The sequence below is a fragment of the Peromyscus leucopus genome, chromosome 12 (genome assembly GCF_004664715.2).
Source record: "Peromyscus leucopus breed LL Stock chromosome 12, UCI_PerLeu_2.1, whole genome shotgun sequence".
NCBI classification, from domain to species: Eukaryota; Metazoa; Chordata; class Mammalia; order Rodentia; family Cricetidae; genus Peromyscus; species Peromyscus leucopus.
Genome location: NC_051073.1, coordinates 61890701 through 61911004, shown reverse-complemented (window position 1 = coordinate 61911004; position 20304 = coordinate 61890701). Strand labels below are relative to the sequence as shown.

The following is a 20304-nucleotide window of genomic DNA, read 5'->3' as shown; positions in this document are numbered from 1 at the left end:
GTGCTTGGGATTTCCACTGGGTGGTCCTAAGGTCAGCAAACTGATGGAGCTGGTCCTCAGCTTCCCTGTCTGTAAATTGGGGGATGCTTTGAGTTCTTTCCTTACTTGCCCCAGTTTTGAAGATGCCTCAGACCCACCACTTTCCTTTTTATCAGACACAGTTGGCCTGTGACTGACAGTGCTTGGGATTTCCACTGGGTGGTCCTAAGGTCAGCAAACTGATGGAGCTGGTCCTCAGCTTCCCTGTCTGTAAATTGGGGGATGCTTTGAGTTCTTTCCTTACTTGCCCCAGTTTTGAAGATGCCTCAGACCCACCACTTCTGTTCCTAGCCATGGTCAGACACTGCCATTTGCGGAGTGAATCTTTTTTTAGCAGAGGGGAAGTTTGGGGAGCATGATTCTAAAGTGATAGCTAGGGCTATGGGTCAGTATTGACTTCCGGCTTAAGGACCTCTTCATGGTTGGAGGAATAATCTTGAGATCGGAAAGCTGGGTAATTCTGCCCTCACTGAAGCTGACGGGCCTCTCTGTTCTGGGACCACATTTGAGCAGCTTTCCATAGAGAGTGTTGTGTTGTGAACCAGGGCAGTGAGCTAACCAGCATAGAGGTGGGTTGTGATATATTGTGTACCCTAATAAACTTGCTTGAGGATCAGAGGACAGAGCCAGCCACTAGATTAAATATAGAGGTCAGGCAGTGGTGGCACACACCCTTAAACCCATCAGTCAGGAGGCAGAAGTCCATCTGGATCTCTGTAAGTTCAAGGCCACACTGGAAACAGAGCTAGGCAGTGGTGGCACACATCTTTAATCCCAGTACTGGGAAGCACACAAACCTTTAATCCCAGGAAGTGATGGCTGGGCAGAGAAAGGTATATAAGGCATGAGGAGACAGGAACTCTGGCAGTTCTGCTGAGACCCTTTTGGGTGACGACTCAGAGGCTTTCAGGCTGAGGAAATGGGATTGACTGAGGAGTTGGCGAGGTGAGGTTGGCTGCAGCTTGTTCTGCTTCTCTGATCTTTCAGCAAGTTTATTAGGGTACACAGTATATCATCACAGAGGCAGGCACCCCCACCTGCTTCCTAAGACAGGAGGCACATGGCCTTCTATCAGATTCCCAGTCCCTCTCCAAATTCTCCACAGGACATCCTTGAGTCTGCCCCTCTGACTTGCCATTCTCTGTGTGGTCCCCATGTGTAGATAAGTATTACAGAATGGATCTGGGGAGCCTTGGGTTTACTGTGAGCCCATTGGAAGATGCATCTGACATAGGTCATGTACTCAGGGCCCAATCAAAGGTCTGCAGGCCTCTGTCCCAGCCTTCTTTTCCTCTGTGTGGGTCATAACACATCCAGTGGACGGCCTCTGGTGTTTCAAATGTATAGAGGGGCCACAGAGATGGCCCAGGGGTTAAAAGCTTCCTGCCCTCGGAGAGGACCCAGGTCCAGCTCCTGGCCCACATGGAAGCTCACAGCTGTCTGTAACGCTAGTTCCAGGGTGTCTGACTCCCTCTTCTGACCTATGCGGGTACTGCATGCATGAGGTACACATGCATACCTTCAGGCAGATACACATACATGTAAAATAAAAATTCTTTTTTTAAAATGTTGATAGAGAGCAGAGATGGGTGGGTGGATGGCGCTGAACCTGGAGACAGTGTCCTCTGAGGGGAGATACTGTGACAAGTGTGCTAACTGACTTCACCTGTCATAGAGAGGGGGAAGAGTCCTTCTAGCTGGAGAGGACGCATGAGTAGCCATGGGGAAGCCGCTTGCAGTCAGTCCCAGGGTTTCTAATAGGGAAGAATTTCTAACAAGGGTTGCTGCTCGGTGCCAGAGCAGCTGCCTGATGAGGCAGTGAGTGGGTGTGGGCTCTGAGCCCATTGGCACATGCCAGAGAAGAGATTCCTACAGCAGAGAGAGGCTGGCCGAGACTCGCTGGGGTTCTTTATGTATTTCAGTAAATACACACCCTTGAGTCTGCCCCTCTGACTTGCCGTGCTCCGTGTGGCCCCCGTATGTAAATAACGTATTACAAAATGGGCCTGGAGAGCCTTGGGCATATGCTGTCTTAACTGTTGTATTTGTTTGCTTTGTACTTGGAATTGAACCCAGGGCCTGGGCCTATTAGGCATGCGCTCTACCGCTGAACTGTTTCCCCAGCCCATAGAAACTGTTTTCCCTCAAGTGTAGTGGGACACACCTTTAATCCTAGCACTCAGGAGGCAGATGCAGGCTGATCTCTGTGAGTTCGAAGCCAGCCTGGTCTACATACTGAGTTCTAGGACAGCCAGGGTTACATATACTGAGACCCTGTCTCTAAAAAACACACTCCCCCCCCCCAAAAAAAAGAGACTGTGTTTTTCCCTCAGTTCCCTTCCCTCTTCCTCCCCTCCTTCCTTTCTCCCTACCCCTCTTCAGTACTTTAGATTGAACCCAGGGCCACATGTGTGCTAGGCTGGTGCTCTGCCGCTGAGCAACATCCCTAGCCTCGAAGTGACTTCTCTACACCGTCACTCCCTGGTGGTTTGGACCTGCACTAGCTGACGTGAACTTGCCTTCTACAGATCTCACCAGCTCACCTTCTAAGCTCTGACTGGCCACCATGACCATGACCTCTCCCAGACACACTAATTTTATTTGCTAAGCGCAGCTGGCTTTGAACTGGTGTCTAGCAAATCTCTCCACGCCTCCCACTGGTTGCCTGTGCAGCTATTTTACTGTTGGGGGCTGGGGGGGGGTGTCCCTGAGGAGAGCTAGGAACAGGAGGGTAGAAGCTACTCTCCGTTGTTTGAGGGACCGCTTTCCTTTGTCAGACATTGTAACCACTGAGTGACTCCTTCCGTCCTCAAGAAACCAGATTGCCCCGCAGGCTGGAGACCCGTGTCCTCAAAATACAGAAACCAAGCCCCCTGCTCCCCAGGCTTTTCTCCCAGACCTCGGGCTCTCTGGGGCCAGCTGTTGGAGATGAATAAGCCAGCAAAGTCTGTCTGCGCCTTGGGGCGTAGCCAGCTTTTGTTTATTTTCTTAGACTGGGAAGGGCTGGTCCCCAACTCTCAATCCCTACTTCTCCTTTTTATGGACGCCTGAGAGAGGTCAGATTATGGGGAACTGAGTGAGGAAACAGAGGCAATATTTAAGAGAGATGAGGCATGAGAGGCCAGTGGAGAAGTGGGGGGTCACGGAAGGGTTATGATCACTGGGCTACGAGTATATTTTTAAGCACGTGGGAAGGAACTAGGGAAGGACTGACTGATGGGACATTTTCCAGAGAGGGTGGGATTTACCGGGCTGTGTTTTCTCAAGGAGGGAGGAGCCCGCCTTCCTTGGGGACAGTGAGATCAGAGCAGAGGGCAGGAAGCTTGAGGTTTAGGACAGGGAAGAGGATACTGGCTGAACAGCATCCTTCTGGGGCTGCGGCACATTGTAGAGACAGGTGAGGAGGAGTCCTGTTGCTTGTCTCTCAGTGACAAAAAAGGTCACCTAAATTGAATGTGGACTGAGAGGTTGAAAATTGAAAAGAGGGCCGGCCGTGGATGAGATACAGATCTAACTAACAGAAGCCAAGCGAACCGCAGTCCTGGCCAGGTGCCGGGTTTCTTGCCGGAGTCCAGTGCGCTTCCGCTCCGCCCACCCTTGACATTTTCATCCGAGGGCTGACCTCGATCTGTTTAATGACATCAGTTTTGTTTACATGTTGATTTTACTCAGACATACAGAAAGGTTTAGCTACAAGGCAGACCCTTTAGACAATCTTTTTAATAAAGAAAACATTCAACATAAAAATGAGGAAATGTAAATAAGCAAAAAGGAGATAAACATCATGTGCCGTGCTCAACTCTTGAAGAGACGGGGGTGGGGGGGTGGGTTGGGGGGACGTGGACTTCTGTGTTAGAAACACAGGTGGGAGTTTTTGGCTCCGTGGAAATAGTGGTGGCTGGCAATGAGTACCAATTACTGCCTATTTACCACATTGCAGGTACAGGGCTGGGTGCCCCTGTGACCTTTTGTTTAATCCTTTCGACAGCTGTGTTTTATCAGTAGTTATTATCTTTCCTTTATAGATGAGCAATCTGCTATTGTCAAAAATTCAGTGCCTCGCTCAAGGTCTCACGGGTAAGATGAAGCAGATGTGGGGCTGGACCCAGATCTACCAGCACCTAGCTGCAAGCATGCCGTGGACGCCAAGGAAAAGTGTTGATGTGTGACATTCCTAGTCCACGCCCGGCCATTGGCATGTCCTTGGAATGCGGTGTATATAAACTACACTCTGAGCAAAACAGGCCTTCTTTAAAATTATCTCTCTTTTAAAATACTTTTTATTTTATATTATATATTTTGAAATAACTATGTTGAAGTATAGTTAACATACATAAACCATACATTGAAAGTATATAGTCTAGCACACTTTCTATTTTGTTTTTGAAACAGTCTCATACAGGTACCCCAGACTGACTTCAAACTTGGAATCCTCCTGCCTCAGCCTCCTGAGTGCTAGGATTACACATATGTTCCACCATACCTGGCCCCATTTGAAAAAAAAAAAAAAGACATGCATATATACTCAAGAAACCATCGTCAAATCTAAGATAACATCAGGCTGGTGAGATAGTTCATCCAGTAAAGATGTTTGCCACCGAGCCTGACCGCCTGAGTTTGATCTGAGGCCTCACTTAAATGGTGGAAAGAGAGACTCCCACAAGTTGTCCTCTGCCCTCCACGTGGGTGCTTTGGCAGGCATGGCCCCCAGCAGAGTCAATAAGCTAATGAACATGTCATCTATACCTGTGAGTTTGTGACCCCATCCTTTCTCTTTCCTGAATCCCCCCTAGGCAACCACAAATCAGCTGCACATAAGATCTAGTTGCTAAAATTTTATATATACCATACATTACTATATATACCATACATTTTATATATACCATATATTACATTAGCCTAGCCTGTTAGACTCCGTACCATTATTCCGAGATTCCTCCTCGCTGGTAAATAGATCTACTCATTCCCTTCGTGGCTTAGTGTTGCAGAGTTACCTATCTTATCTTTTATTCACCTGCTGATGGAGTTGGGTTATTTCTAGTTTTTGTCTATTCCCAGGAAGCCCTATGGATGTTGGCGTTCCTTACCTTTTTTTTTTTTTTTTTTTTTCCTAATGGACATAGGCTTCTATTTCTTTTGGGCTTATACCTGGAGTGGGTTAGCTGGTCTTACCATATTTAATTTGTTAAGAAACTTATCAGTGCTTTTCCAAATTATCTGTAACGTTTTATAATTCCAACGTCAGTTTTGTGAGGAGTCTGGTTTCTACAGATTTTCGTCAGCATTTGTGGTCTTTTGTTTGTTTTGGGACCAGATGTATTGGTTGCTTTTCTGTCACTGTGGCAGAACACCATGACTAAAGGCAACCTATAGAAGAGTTGACGTTGGCTTACAGTTCCAGAGAAAGAGAGAGAGAGAGACAGTCCGTTGTGGCCAGGGAGGCGTGGCAGCAGGCAGCCAAAATAGGAAGCTGAGTGTTCACATCTTGTCGCCCAGGAAGCTGAGAGTGACCTGAAAGTGGGGAGAAGTTTAAACACCCTCAAAGCCTTCCCCCTGTAATGTGCTTCTTCTAGGAGGGCTGCACCTCCTCAGAGTTCTAGAACCTCTCCAAATAGTACCACCAAATAGGGACCCAGGGTTCAAATACCCGAGCCTCTGGCCACATTTCTGTCTTAAACTACTATGCAGAGTCTCACCATGTAGTTCAGAATGATCTCACATTCATTTAGCCCAGGCTGGCCTGAGACTCATGATCCTGCCTCAGCACCCTAAGTGCTGGGATTACAGGTGTATGCCACACAACCAACTTAACTTTGCCCATTTTAGCATGCATGCAGCAGATTCTTAGTTGATGCAGGATTTTTTAACCCTTTGCTATGAAATAATAGTCTCTGTAACAGTTATGTGGCCTTATTACCAAGTAGTAAAAGAGGAGGGATGTAAACTGGTTAATCCTGTCCCTTGAATAGTAATTTTGAGTCTCATTAGTTTCCTTTGTGTGCCAAGCACATAACTGTGTAGAAAGACCCAGCAACAGCCATGCCAAGCAGGCTCAGTTCCATTCTCCAAGGGCTGAGAAAAATGAGAGACTCCCACAGGGCTCACAGTTGGAGTAAGGTGGAGACTTGACTTAGATTTGTCTCTTCGAAAGATACTGGACTTTGGCTCACTTGGATGCTCTGTATCATAGTTAAGTGACTTCCTTTACAATGAGTAAAATCCCTCTGCCCAGCATTGTTCCTTGTCTTAAATGTGGAATATAAATCATAATTCTTTATAAAAGTCTTTGTAAAACAACCCTATGGGCAACCAGACAGCAGGCAATTTATTTTGAATAGAAATACTCCTCAGTCATCATGTGAAATCTGCAAGCTGACAGCCTGGGTGGGTAAGTCATCTGTGTTCTGACCCATTCCTGTGACCTGACCTCTGGGCCAAGGCTGTTGACACCGTTAGTGATCAGGAGCCCATATAAAAGGAAATAGACTTATTGATTGTTATTCGTGGAGTGGTGCCTACTCCAGATGCTTTCTTTCCAGCAAACGTTGAGTTTTGGATCTAGCAGTCATAGATTAAATGCTGCGGTACTGGGCTCTTTTCTGAGTTAATCTCCTTCACTGTGTGCACACAGCTTCCTCTCCCTGTATGATTGGGTGACTTAGCTTTGTGGGTGAGACAGGGGCCATCTCAGTCTGTCTTGATGGTAGAGTGAACTGGTCAGTTTATCCATTTGCTCAACTATGGGATGATGACGTCTGGCCAGCCTCACAGGCATTATAGCAAGGGTTAATGGAATCATGGATGTGTTCAGTAAAAGGGAAGTATCCTGCCTGTTACACAGACAAGGGGAAAAAAAGCTTTTGAGGTGACAAATAAATTGGTCAGGGTTACACAGGTAACTAGAAGCAGCAACAGTTGTCAAATGCCCATCTTAAAGCATTCAAGTTCTGTGTTGTCTGTCTCCTTGCTAACCTAACCCCCCCCAATCTGTCTGTCTCCACAGAGAAGCTGTCAGAGAAAAAAGGAGCCAGAACAAGCAAATAACAGCATTCAAAGATCAGTCTTGCAAACGTATTGCTTATAGTTTGAAAAATAATGGGAAGGAGAAGAAAAGATTACCCAAAATCCGACTCCAAACACATTATGGCATTTTTTTTTCAATATCTCCTCTTCTTTTAAAATAGAATTCTATGTTTCTTACACAGTTTATAATCCCACCACAAATATCTGCTTCTTTGTTTCCGCTGTCACTGTTTGCACGTAATTTCAGACTTTTTATGAACATAATTTCTAGCGTGGAGGGAGGGACTATCAGTTTACTCCCTATTCCCATACCCTAGGATATCTGTGTCTTTCTGGTTATGCATAATTTCATGGTACTTTTATGGGTAGAGTCTTGTGAAATAGAATGGCTGAGTTGACAGATAAATATTTCTTAAAGTTGGTGATTCTTTTCAAAGTCTGGCTTATTGAGGGATAATTTATGTAGCGTGGTAGTCACTCTTTTTAAGTGTATACATACACATTTAGAAGGTGAAAACTAGCAGAGCAGGAATCAGAACCTCGCAGAATCCTGGCAGCTTCTCTATGGCTTCTTCCTGTCCCACCAAGAAAAGCCTCATCCCAGCTCCTATCCCACGATTAACTTGTCCTGGTAGAGCTGTGAGGGGCTCCAGCTCCCCAGCATGGGGGGGGGGTCTCTCTGCTGTGCTCTTTTCCTGTCTCTCTGCCAACGCCTAGAAAGCCTGTTTCCCTTTCTCCCACCTCCCTCCCTATCTCTTCTTTCCATTTCCTTGAAGGGTTCTCCCTCATCTTTCCAGAGCAGCTTGGGTTTCATCTGCATTGGGAAGGCCTTTCTCCACGTCAGCCCTCCTCCTCCTCCTCCTCCTCCTCCTCCTCCTCTTGTCCTCCTCTTTTCCATCATCTTCATCATCCTCTTATCTTCCTCCCCATCATCATCGTCCTCTTCTCCTCCTCATCCTCCCCAACATCATCATCATCCTGTCCTTCTTCTTATCATCATCATAGTCATCCTCTTGTCTCCCTCCTCCTCCTCAGGTTCCATTAACCTAGTGTTTGCATTCATTAATACCCTCATAGTAAGCTGCTGTTTTCATCTAAACAGAGTATCTTAAAGAGCCAGAATAAGCTTTTGTAGATCAGGGACCTTCCAAGGGATCGGCACACAACAAGAGATGAGTGGCTGCTTGTTGGACAAAAGTTCTCTGGCTACAAAACTGACTCCTCAGTAGGTGACCACTCTTGTCCACCACAGATCTCCAGGCCTTCCATCTCCTCTGGCTCTCTGTTGAATCTCTTTTCTTCTTCTCCTCTTCCTTGTTTTGTTTAATCTTGTGATATGTTTTTCTTGTGCCCATGCTGCTTTTGAAGCGAGTAAGACAGCATCATAGCTGTTCAGATGATGATGAGTGAGAGAGGGTGGTACCCAGCCCCTCATCTACCATTGAAAGACAATTGCTTCTCACCTTTGAGGTCGATGAATCCCACCTCCATGAGTTCCATATCTAGTATGTAGCCTAGCTAACTCTCGGCAGAGTTTAAATCCTCCCTATAGTCACCAATACATTTTGGGATGCCCTTTTGCCGATAGTAAAAGGGTGACCATCAGTTCCTGATAATTCCCGAGTCTTTGTGTGTAATGTTATGGCTATAGTGGCCATATATGAGCAGTATGGAGCCCTCCCCTTGCTGTGCACTGTGTTTAGCTGAGCCTCAGTCTGCAGACTAGATAATCCCCTGTGGTGAAACAGTAAGGGAGAAATAGCACATCGGATGCACTTTGGGCATTGAAGTGATTTCAGGAAAACCTGGAGAGTTCACAGCTACCAGGAAAGATGGCGGTTCTTACCAGATCCTCAACAGGCCGAGTCATCTCTTGACCATTCGGGTGCTTCACTCTGATCCAACAGGGCCTGAAGTGTTTAAGCATCATCTTATACAGTCTCAGCCAATGTGTGTGAGGAAGGCATTGGGGTGGGGACAAACTTATTCTGGAGCCTGACAGGGAATCTTCCAGAGATGTAGCCTTTGGATGAAGTCAGAGGGAAGAGGATGATGCTGGAATGGGTGTCTAGGCACCATGGGCCTATGTGGGCCGAGCTTGGAGATTTCTCATCTGATGTCGGAGCAGGGTTTGTACAGGAAGGCTATAGCACCCTCCCTCTTCTTTCAGGAGAAGATCGGTTGGCGAAAAGATGCACTACACTTGCTGGTGTTCACAACGGATGACGTGCCCCACATCGCGCTGGATGGAAAACTGGGTGGCTTGGTTCAACCACACGATGGCCAGTGTCACCTGAATGAAGCCAATGAATACACAGCATCCAACCAGATGGTGAGGACAGGGAGGGCTCCCCTTACCTCTCCTTGTAATCCCATGGCCCACCCTTTCCCTGAAAGCTTCTTTGGCCCTCAGGGCTCTCTGATGTTCTGCTCCATCCTGGCAATCCAGTTTTATTCATTATTTTGTCTTTTCTGACTAGGTTTTAAAACCTCCTTGTTAACTCATTCTCATCAGGGATTTCTGTAGCTGGTTGTCTTTGTTTGCACCATTGAGTACCTAACGGGAGCTATTTCACTGGAGGAAGAGGTGACCTGGGAGCCAAGTGGTTCCCATGGAGAGGTGGTCTGAAGGCAAGGTGGAGCCTGCTTTTCTGAAGAGGTCTCAACTAGGATAGAAGAAGTTAGAGGACACCCAGCCCCAGCAATCACGGAGATCTTGCCACATTTATTATGCAGGCTCTTCAAGAAGTGTATACCTTCTTTTTCAAATCCATTTTGATATCTGGCTAGAGAGGAGTTCTTCCCAATTTTCTTTCTGGAACAAGCCCATTTTCTCCAGCTTCAGAAGGTGACCATCCAAACTTTCCATCTTATCCAGGAGTGAGAGAGTTTGGAGAAAGAGCCTGTAACTATAGGACCTCACCCATTGGCAAACCCTGTACCCACCACTAGCTCTTAAAATCCTTAAGGACCTCGTTAAACTGCCTCTTGTCCTTCCTTCCTCCTCACTTGGATCCCCCACTCCTTCCCCGCTCCCCAGCATCACTGCCCAATTCCAGAGAGCAGTGGTCTTCGCTCTCTGTTCTGAGCCATGAGCAGGACCTACGTGCATTGGTGGCCTGACTGTTGGGCACAGGAAAAGGAAAACAAGGCAAGAAATAGCCACAGGAAGGGAGGAAAGTTAATAGGTGCCGGCAGTAGATGGTGGGAGGTGGGGTTGATTTTCCTGGAGCTGTAATGGTCCCCATCCCTCCTGAAAGGATGAAGCGGGATACAGATCACACCTAGAGATGCTCCAGTCCTCACACTCACACTTTGGGAGTGATCGCCAGAGGGGCCTTTTTATGAGCATCACTCCCTGTAACCTCTTAGTTCAGGAGCCGCTGATTGAGAACTGGGCCCAACGGGCACCCAAGGGAAAGATGCTTTCAGGGAGAAATTCTGCATGCCCACAGATCACATGCAGGAGTCACAGCCGGTTGGAACTGTTGTGGTCTTGACTCTTTTGCCTTGGCCTTAGGACTATCCGTCGCTTGCCTTGCTTGGGGAGAAGCTGGCGGAGAACAACATTAACCTCATCTTTGCGGTGACGAAGAACCACTACATGCTCTACAAGGTACTCCTGAGGGCGGGAGGGGCCTGGATGCTCTACAAGGTACTCCTGAGGGCGGGAGGGGCCTGGATGCTCTACAGGGTACTCCTGAGGGTGGGAGGGGCCTGGTGGCCTGGTCCGGGACTCATTCTGACCTAAAGCTGGTTGGAGATCAGAGTGGGAGTGGGCAGAGTCAACGGAGGAGGCCACTCTAGTCCTTTCTAGCTGTGCTTGGAGATAATGAGACTAAGGGGACTCGAGAACGTTCACCTGGCCATGAATGTCTTCACCAGGAGTGTAAACTATGTTACCTAATTTAATTCAGAGAAGTACCTAGAAAATAGTCTGAGCTGTATTTTCAGAGGACGGATGGCGTCACAGGGGCCTATTCCAGTCGAGAAGGAAAACTTGAAATGAAATTCTGTGCAAAGGAAACCGAGACGTTAGGCAGCCTGTATGGCTAGCTTGGTATTCCAGCTGTATGCCTTCCTACAGAGGGTGGGAGGCCAGGAGTGGCCTGGGACAGTGACTCTCCCAAAAAGCAGTCAGGGACCGAGAGCAGAGAGCAATGGGCTTGTTCTTTTCCCAAGTTGTCACCTGGGCGACATTCCGGCAATCACAGCGAGCTGCACTTTGCACCCAAAAGCTCCTTGGAGAGTAATAGAGGAGGACACTTAATCTAATCTCTGGCCCCTACATGGATGCTCTCAGGTGTGGGTGTGCACGTGTGGCTGTGCAAGAGCTCATGTGAGCTAAGTATAAACCCAGCTCACCCCTGATGCCCTGTATATTGTGAGGGGAATGTTGTCAGGAATCCCTTAATTATTCCCCAAAGAACTTTTGTTCGACTGTGTCTCAAAGGCTCCTGCCTTATCAGTCATGAATACTACCATGTCTTCCTGAATTCTGGACCTTGTTTGAACCTGAGTCTATATTTTAGACGATGAAATGAGAAGACACATTTTGTTCGTGCATGGGTTAAAGGTTGTTCACTGCAAACAGCATTTTTTTTTTTTTCGAGACAGGGTTTCTCAGTGTAGCTTTGTGCCTTTCCTGGAGCTCACTCTGTAGACCAGGCTGGCCTTGAACTCACAGAGATCCGCCTGCCTCTGCCTCCCAGGTGCTGGGATTAAAGGCGTGCGCCACCACCGCCCGGCACAAACAGCATTTTAGAAGGGTTGGTTGCAGGAGCTGTATTGGGCATCGTTTCACAAGGAAAGAAATCCCGCTTGGCCTCAGTCTCCTTCCCCAGAATGGGGAGACCGGTACACCCTGAGAACGATGGGGACTCTGTCTTGTCAGCACAGCATTTAGGAGTTGTGCTGGGCAAAGGACTTTGTCCCAGTACCTACACACGGGAATCCAAAGGCCCTTAGAAGGACCCCCTTTGTATCTTAGCCCCTACTGAGAAGATAGGGTGTCCCTCAGACACTTGGGGAAGTGGTCCTCTGTGCTCCTGTAGAACAGGCGGAGTTATCTGAAAATGAGCCTGGGCTTACTAGCAGTGATGATGAGAGAATCAGGAGTTCCGGGATGAACGGTTCACTCACTGTCAGCCCTTCGCTCCCCTCCACAGCCTACTGAGTGGACTCACACCACTTTTTCTTGCCTCTCCCACGGCACCTTCTCCAGCTTGTGGTGTGGGAGAGTGCCAGAGCACACAGTCTGGCCCTTACTCTTGTTCATAGTGCACTGTTGACTCTGATAGGATGGAAGGTGTCTTGTTAGGGTTACCATTGCTGTGATGGAACGCCGTGACCGAAAGCAAGCTGTGGAGGAGAGGGTTTATGTGGGTTACGCTTTCACATCCGTAGTCTATCACAGAAGGAAGTCAGGACAGGAACTCAAATGGCAGGAACCTAGAGGCAGGAGCTGATGCAGAGGTCATGGAGGGGTGCTGCTTACTGGCTTGCTCCCCATGGCTTGCTCAGCCTCCTTTCTTATAGAACTCAGGACCACCAGCCCAGGGATGGCACCACCCACAATCGGCTGGGCCGTCCCCATCAATCACTAATTAAGAAAATGCCCTACAGCTTGCCTACAGTCCAGTCTTATGGGGGCATTTTCTCAACTGGGGCTCCCTCCTCTCTGATGACTCTAGCCTGTGTCAAGTGGACATCAAATTAGCCAGCCCAGAAGGCAAAATGGTCTTACTTTTCTTTGTTTTGTTTTCAAGAATTTTACAGCCCTGATACCTGGCACCACTGTGGAGATTCTGCATGGAGACTCCAAAAATATTATCCAACTGATTATCAATGCGTACAGTGTAAGTCACTGACTTGGGGGCCACTGCCCCCTCTATCCCACCCTTCTGGAACACTGAGGCCTGGAAGCTGGTATGGGTTTGAATTGGGACTTAGCTCTGTTCCCACTCCTTCTATTGGGGACCCCTAGAGTTTGAAGTGTGGCTGGGCCTGGACTCAGTGTCTCTGTGTCCTAAAGACTTAGCTTTGGGCATCAGGGAAGATTTCTGACTGGTTTCCCCTCTCCCCCTCATCCTTTCTCATCATCTTCTACAGTTTTGACAAATCATAGTTCTACAGTTCTCACAAATCATAGTTTATCTTATCTCTCTTGTGACTTCCTGCTCACACCAGAATGTTCTCCTCCCTTCCTCTACACTGTGGGCTTCATTTCTTTTTTATGCTACACACACATACACACACACACACACACACACACACACACACACATTCACCCTTTTTTTTTGGTTTTTTGAGACAGAGTTTCTCTGTGTAACTTTGGAGCCTGTCCTGGAACTCGCTTTTTAGACCAGGCTAACCTTGAACTCACAGAGATCCACCTGGCTCTGCCTCCCGAGTGCTGGGACTAAAGGCGTGCGCCGCCCAGCCGCCGCCGCCGCCGCCGCCGCCGCCGCCGCCGCCGCCCGGCTCACACACATTCCTTTGAGACAGGTCTTTCTATGTAACCGTGGCCATCTCTGAATTCACTGTGTAGACCAGACATTCAGGGCTCTGTGAGTTCGAGGCCAGCTTCTGCCTCCTGAGTGCTGGGATTAAAGGCGTGCACCACCATGCCTGGTTCTAGCTCTGGCCTTTAAATCCTCACCTCAGAGCCCAGAGCTGGAGAGGCGAGGTTTCCAAATTAACATACACATTTAGTGGTTTTTAAACTTTAGTTACTTTTAGCAAGGGAGCAGTTAGGCTCATTTACAGGGGCTCAGCAGATGCTGAAAAATAATATATGAAAACGGGGTTTGAGAATGGGCTCTTGTGTCTCCAGCTCAGGGCCCTTGACTAATGCCATCAAATGGGAATCAGACTCCCTGCCCCGTGCATTCACCTCTGTGGCTGTCAGAGGCTAGAGACCCCACAGGGCTGAAGGCCGCTGCTCCTTCTCTGATGACCTGGTGACCACAGCTCCTCTCCTGAGGAGTCAAGGTCTTTACAGAAGACTAAGGAGAGGCCTTATCTGGGCTTGGTGAGGTGAGGTGAGGTGAGGTGAGGTGAGGTGAGGTGAGGTGAGGTGAGGTGAAGACATCTTTCTGGGCTTCTCTGAAATAACTATCTCCCAGGATTTCCATGTTCAGCCAGCTCCAGATCCCACAGACCTCTAAGGCTCTACCAGAGCATTTTCTGGTGATGGCCTGCCCCTCTTCTCCTGTGACTTTGATTAAAAAAAAAAAAAAAAAAAAAGGCAATAGCCAGTGGTGGTATGCATGTCTTCCATCTCAGCACTTGAATGGCTGAGGCAAGATGATTATGAATTCAAGGCTACCCTCAGCTAAACAGCAAAACCTTGTCTTAAAAAAATAAATAAAAAGGAGGCAGGCAGTGTAACTCAGTGGTAGAGTACCCTGGTTCCATCCCCAAAACCATGGCTCTGTAGAATGGGCTGGGTGTTGTTTGCTGGATTACAGACATTGTCTATCAGTATCCCATGTGGCTGAGTATTTTATATGTCCATGCTTGTGTGGGGGACCACTCTGACCAAAGTATGGTGGGATCTCCTGAATGCTTGGGGGTGGTTTTTTTTTTTAAAGATTTATTTATTTTTAGCATATGTTTGTAAGTTTTGCCTACATGTGTGGGTGTGTCGCTCATGTGCATCTGGTGCCTGCAGAGGCTAGAAGAGGGTGTTGGATCCCCTGAAATTGGAGTTACAGAGGGTTGTAAACCTCCATGTGCACGCTAGGACTCCTAACTGGAGCGGCCTGTGTGTATGTATGGCTTAGGGGTGTTCTTTGTGAAATTTGTGGCATTTTGACTGATCAGGAGTTATTGTGTATATATAAAATGGTTTATTAATGAAAATCTGGGGACCTGGTGGTCAAGGAGCCAGGGGAGCAATGGGGCGTCCATTCTGCCACTTAGAAGTTGGGGTTGGGAGAAATATTTTTAGGCTACGTTAGAAACTGGAATGAATACAGTTTCCCTGAGAAACTGAGGCGGGGTGGCGGGGGGGGGGGGGGGGGGAGGCTTGGTATTACTGCTTTGCTCTCTAAATTAAACTGACTTCTGGGAAAACATGCTAAGAAATGAAGCACACGACTTAGAAGTAAACATTGGAAACTCAGCTTTTAAAAAAATGAAATTACAGGCCTGGCGGTGGTGGCGCACGCCTTTAATCCCAGCACTCAGGAGGCAGAGACAGGCGGATCTCTGCAAGTTTGAGGCCAGCCTGGGCTACAGAGCGAGTTCCAGGACAGGCACCAGAAACTACACAGAGAAACCCTGTCTTGAAAAACCAAAAACAAACAAACAACAAACAAAAAACACATAAAAATATGAAGTTACTAGACCACCATCAATAAGTATTCAGATTCAGTGGGGAAAGTTCTTAAAGTGTTGTGCAGGCGTAAGGGGCACATACCGGGGCGTTCACATTTAAATAGAACAATTTGCTAAGTTTTGGGCATGCATACACCCGTGAAACTATCGCTCTTGTCAACGTATTGAGTGTGCCTGTCCCTCCCCAAGCTGTGACCCTCTGCAGTTCCTGTGTCTGTTCCACTTTTCTCGATCGTAGGAGATTGAATGCCGACATCCGGAACTGCCGGGCGTCTGGGGCGAAGTGGCAGCCACGCTGTGGGTGTGCTGCAGTCTGTCAGTTGGGAACGTGGTGTTACCTAAGAGGAAGCAGGTGTATTGGACTCTGCCCTGGTTGCTGGCAGAGAATTTTAAAACCCTTCTGTCCTAACTTCCGGTCTTTGGCCCTGCTCCCAAAGCTTCTGAGACTTCTCTGCCTTCCCTAAGTGACGGGAGCACCTTTTACTTTAATGCGACGACTCCTAGTGACCCTCTGAAGAGCTTCAGGATGGGGCAAGTCAATGATTGACCAGACCAAGGCAGTGAAGAGTTTGAAACTTCAAGTATCACTCATGACCTCCCTGGAAGGGATGTGACAAGATGGAGTTGACCGCCGGTAGATAATAATTTAAGTAGTCTTGCTCATGTAGATAATAAGGCTACCATACAAATCCCAAAAGGCCTGGGTACACAGCACTGAGTTGGTGAACACATGGAGGCGTTTGGAGGTTGGCACACTTGGAAAGGCATCAGAGTTCCTTCCACACCACTCCTGCAACACGTTGCCCCATGTGCCGCCTCCACCCTTCCGTTGATCTGACTCCTTGACTAATTTATCAGTGACCGTCGGCAAGGTGGTGTCCTGCATTCTTTGAGAGCATCCTACGAAGTTATTAAACTCAGAGCCCATGGTAGGAACTCTCACTTACAGCTGGTCATAAGGATAAGCGGCAACCTGTGACTTGCAACTGGCATCTGAAGGGGGGGGAGGCAGATCCTGTGCTACTGAGCCCACAACCTGTGGGATCTGACACTCTCTCTACGGACATTATTAGAGTCATGTTGGATTAGGGGACCGGCCAGGTGCTATCCATGGACAGTTGCTTTTGTATGTGTAAGGGGTGAGGGTGGGGGAGTCTTATCCCCCCCCCCTTGTCAGCAGCGTATGTGGAAGACTAAAAATGAAGGAGTAGGAAAAGAGGGGTGTTCTTACTTCAGATACCCATCTTCCTGCTACTGCCTGCCTGGCCAGTGGAAAGGTCTGCTGGGCCTCGGGCTCCTGTGCTTTTCCTGGCTCTGAATCTCCCCACAGGCCTCTCTTGCAAGAGGTGAGCTCTGGGCAGAGGAGAGACTCTCAGTAGCTCTGGCTAGCCTCCCTCCCATTCCTTCCCGCCGCCACTGCCAGGGTCCACCATGGCTGTGCGTATTGGCTCTGCTTGCCGTCGTCGGCATTGCCTTGATGTGTGGTGCATTTCATGAGTCACACAACCATGACTGCGGGTGGGTCTTGGCATTGCTCCCTTGGGTGTTGGCGGTGGATCCGTGGGGGGCACTGGAAGATTCTGGTCAGCGTGTATGTCCCAGATGAGATGGTTGTGGTCTTTGGCCCAGTCTGACTGGTACTCGTCTATCACAGTGTGGAACTGTCAGCTCTTAGATGTATAACCTTTTTCTAGCTGTGCCAATTTAACTCTGTTACTCTGTCTACCCAAGAGTGATTGGCAGCATGTCATCTTGCCCAGGGTAGTGCCGAGGGGAGATTCCCTTCCAGGGCTCAGCTTCCTGGTTCCAGGTATGGACGGAAACATCCCCTGGGCAGCAGGAGAGGTGCCCCTGCTTATAAAGAGAGGCACTCGGACGGAAGGCAAGGGGCCTCTCTTTTAAAGCGGGAGAGAGCAGGATGGGCGGCAGACCACTGGGGTAGCCGTGGAGGGTGACATCAGAGCCTGTGGTGGATTCTGCCCCAGCGGAGAGCACATGTTTCTCTTTTGGTTGTTGCCATAAAGTCTGCGCCAGCCTCCCCCATCCCCCACAGCTGGCCGGACCTAAAGCAATTGCAGATGTGACCTAACCTGGCACCGGGTGTGTAACCGAATAGCCGCGAAAGGGCTGGCATTCTTGACATTGTCTTCTTCTTTTCCTGGGATGGGGGTAAGAAACCCTCTTCCGGGGCAGAGCTGGGAGCAATTGAGTAGATTCATGGGCCGCACGTGAACAGATTCCTCAGATAGGCGTTGCACTTGGTTCTTTTCGTCAACAAATACGTCCTGAGAGGCTGATGGTGGCCGTCGTTGTATGGCACACGGCAACAGGACGTTGAACGGCCCTCCCCTGCAGGAGCTTGTGGTGTTTTGGGGAGACGGACCCTCACAGCCATGGGGCGGGCGACCTGGTGATTCACACTTTCCAAAGTCGGTGGAATCTGAAGAAAGAAGCCTCCACATGGGATCAGAATGACCACTGGAGGGGGGTGTGGGGAGGAGGTTTTGCCTCAGCTTTTGCTACCATAAATGAGAGGTCTGAGCTGAGACTTCACCATGCCTGCCAACTGTAATGGTGAGGGAGGTTCTGATCCCAGAGGCTCTGTGGCAAGCAGGAGGGAAACCCAGCCAGCCAGAGCATGTGCTGGGGGAGCTGATGGCCATGTAGAACATAGAACCCCCTCATTCCCTCGTTTTAAAGGTTTTTTTAAAATTTTTAAGAGTGTGTGTGTGTGTGTGTGTGTGTGTGTGTGTGTGTGTGTGTGTGTGTGTGTGTTTGCCTACTTGTATGTCAGTCAGCATACCATGTGCATGCCTGGTACCCTTGGAGAACAGAAGAGGGTGTCAGATCCCTTGACACTAGAATTAAAGATGTCCGTAAGGTGCTATGTGGGTGCTGGGAACCAAACCTGGGTCCTCTGTGTAGAAACCGAGGATTTCAGCACCACATGTATAAACTGACAACATGGCCACTCCATGGTATGGTTAAGGGGAAGGTTTGTATTGTAGATTTGAGGGAGAGGACAGCCAGAGGCATCTGGAGGAGTCCAGAGCAGAGGGAGAAAGTAGTAGGCTGAACATGGCCAGCAGACTGGACCAGGCTGTGAGAGGAGATGGGAGCAGGGGAGAGGAGAGGGAGAGAGGGGAAGACAGAGAGGGGCCTAGAGAGAAGCCGAATGAGTAAGCACATGGCCCAAAGGTCAGGGTTATATGGGAATGAGAAGTTGGAGACGGTTAGGCTAGTGGGTGGGGTGAGAAGAGCCGCAGGCATTTCTGATGCCGAGGAAGCCTGGAGACCAGCATGCACTTTGGTATGTCCGTAGGCACCGCAGGCAGCCATTTGTCCGGAGCTGCTTTGGACCTGACCTGGAAGAGCGGAGTGCCCTTAACCACTGAGCCATCTTTCCATACCCCCTCTCCATGCTTCTTTATAAATACAAATATAGCGCATGTGTGTGTGTGCATTTTCCCCCATTGTGTGTGGGTATCCTCACGTGAATGCGTATGTCAGCGCCCTTGGAGGTCAGAAGAGGGATCAGATTCCCTGGAGCTGGAGTTACAGGCAGGTCTGAGCTACCCAGTGTGGGTGCTGGGGGGACTCTTCCTCTGGAAGAGCAGCCAGTACTCTTAAGCAGAGACCCTCTCCTCCATCCCTATTACCTTTTCTTCCAAGATTTACTCTTCACTTGGTCCAAGCCCCTGAACATGACCCTTGTTAAAAAAACATCGGTACTTCCCGTCCTTCTCCCTTCAGCAAGACCTTGTGCTACATCCTGGAGAGAGAAGGGGTAAGCGGCCCTTCCGAGTTCCCAGTGCACTGGGAAGGCAGATCTGTAAGTCACTAATCGCATTCGGTGGCAGAGGATGGTGTGTGTTGAGTAGCACTTTTGTGACCTGTGGCCAATTAAGGATTGGCACTTGGAAGAGGAAGCAGCTTCTAGAGGCACCGTATTTTTAGAGCTGTAGAAGCACGTCTCGACAGTTTGTTGCAGAGAAAGACTAGTTTTTTCAGCAAGCTGTGAATGTGTTGGGCAAACTGCATATTTCATGTATTCAAGCTTAGCACCACATGCTGGAGTTAGCGAGTGAGGGGGGGTGGGAAACCCACAAAAGCAAACGGCACTTTGGCCTGCTCTTCCTGGGGCAGCTTGGCTCTGTGTCTGTCAGGGTGAGTCCTGCTGTATCTGTATTACAAACAGATTTTTTTTTTTTTAATGTCTGATAAAATATGACTTCTAAATAAAACCAGTTACATCATTTGGCCTCGGTTTCTAAAGTAACATCTTTCATAGACTTTTGAGACAGGGTTTCATTGTGTAGCCCTGGCTGGCCTAGAACATGCTGTGGAGACCAGGCTGGCTCCTGCTCTTAGAGATCCACTTAACTCTCTCCTAAATGCTGGGATTAAAGGTGTGTGGCAATCACACTTGGCTATTACTTAGAGATTTTTTTTAAGGGCAATTTATGTGTGTGTGTGTGTGTGTGTGTGTGTGTGTGTGTGTGTGTATGTGTATGTATGTGTGTGTGTGTATATACACACATGTATATATGTATACTCATAATATTTTTATTCTTTGATATTTCATACATGTATACAATGTATTTTGGTCTTTCTCTGTTTGGCCCTAGCCCGTAGCATCTCCTGTAAAAGCTCCTCAGTGAAGGGTAGGATCTCCTGAACCCCTCCTCCACGGTCCAGAATTAGGATCTGCGTGGTTTTGTGCAGATAACCACAGTTGCCTCGGGTTCCTGAGTGCAATGGCCGTGTGATGTCCAGAAGACACTTCATAACACTCTTCCCCATCCTCTGGCTCTCACATCCTTTCTGCTCCCTCTTCTGTGACGTTCTCTGAGCCTTGAGGGGGTGAAAGGGTGATTCACATATCCGTTTCAGGGCTGA

General features: G+C 48.6%; 1 protein-coding gene across 1 annotated transcript in view; it reads left to right on the top strand.

Annotated features, from left to right (window-relative positions):
• Itgb5 (integrin subunit beta 5) overlaps window positions 1–20304 on the top strand; it is a 115774-nt gene that overhangs the window by 54848 nt on the left and 40622 nt on the right. The window contains 3 exon segments of the mRNA XM_028886359.2: window positions 9233–9394; window positions 10583–10678; window positions 12831–12920. Coding sequence (XP_028742192.1) covers window positions 9233–9394; window positions 10583–10678; window positions 12831–12920 — 348 coding nt within the window.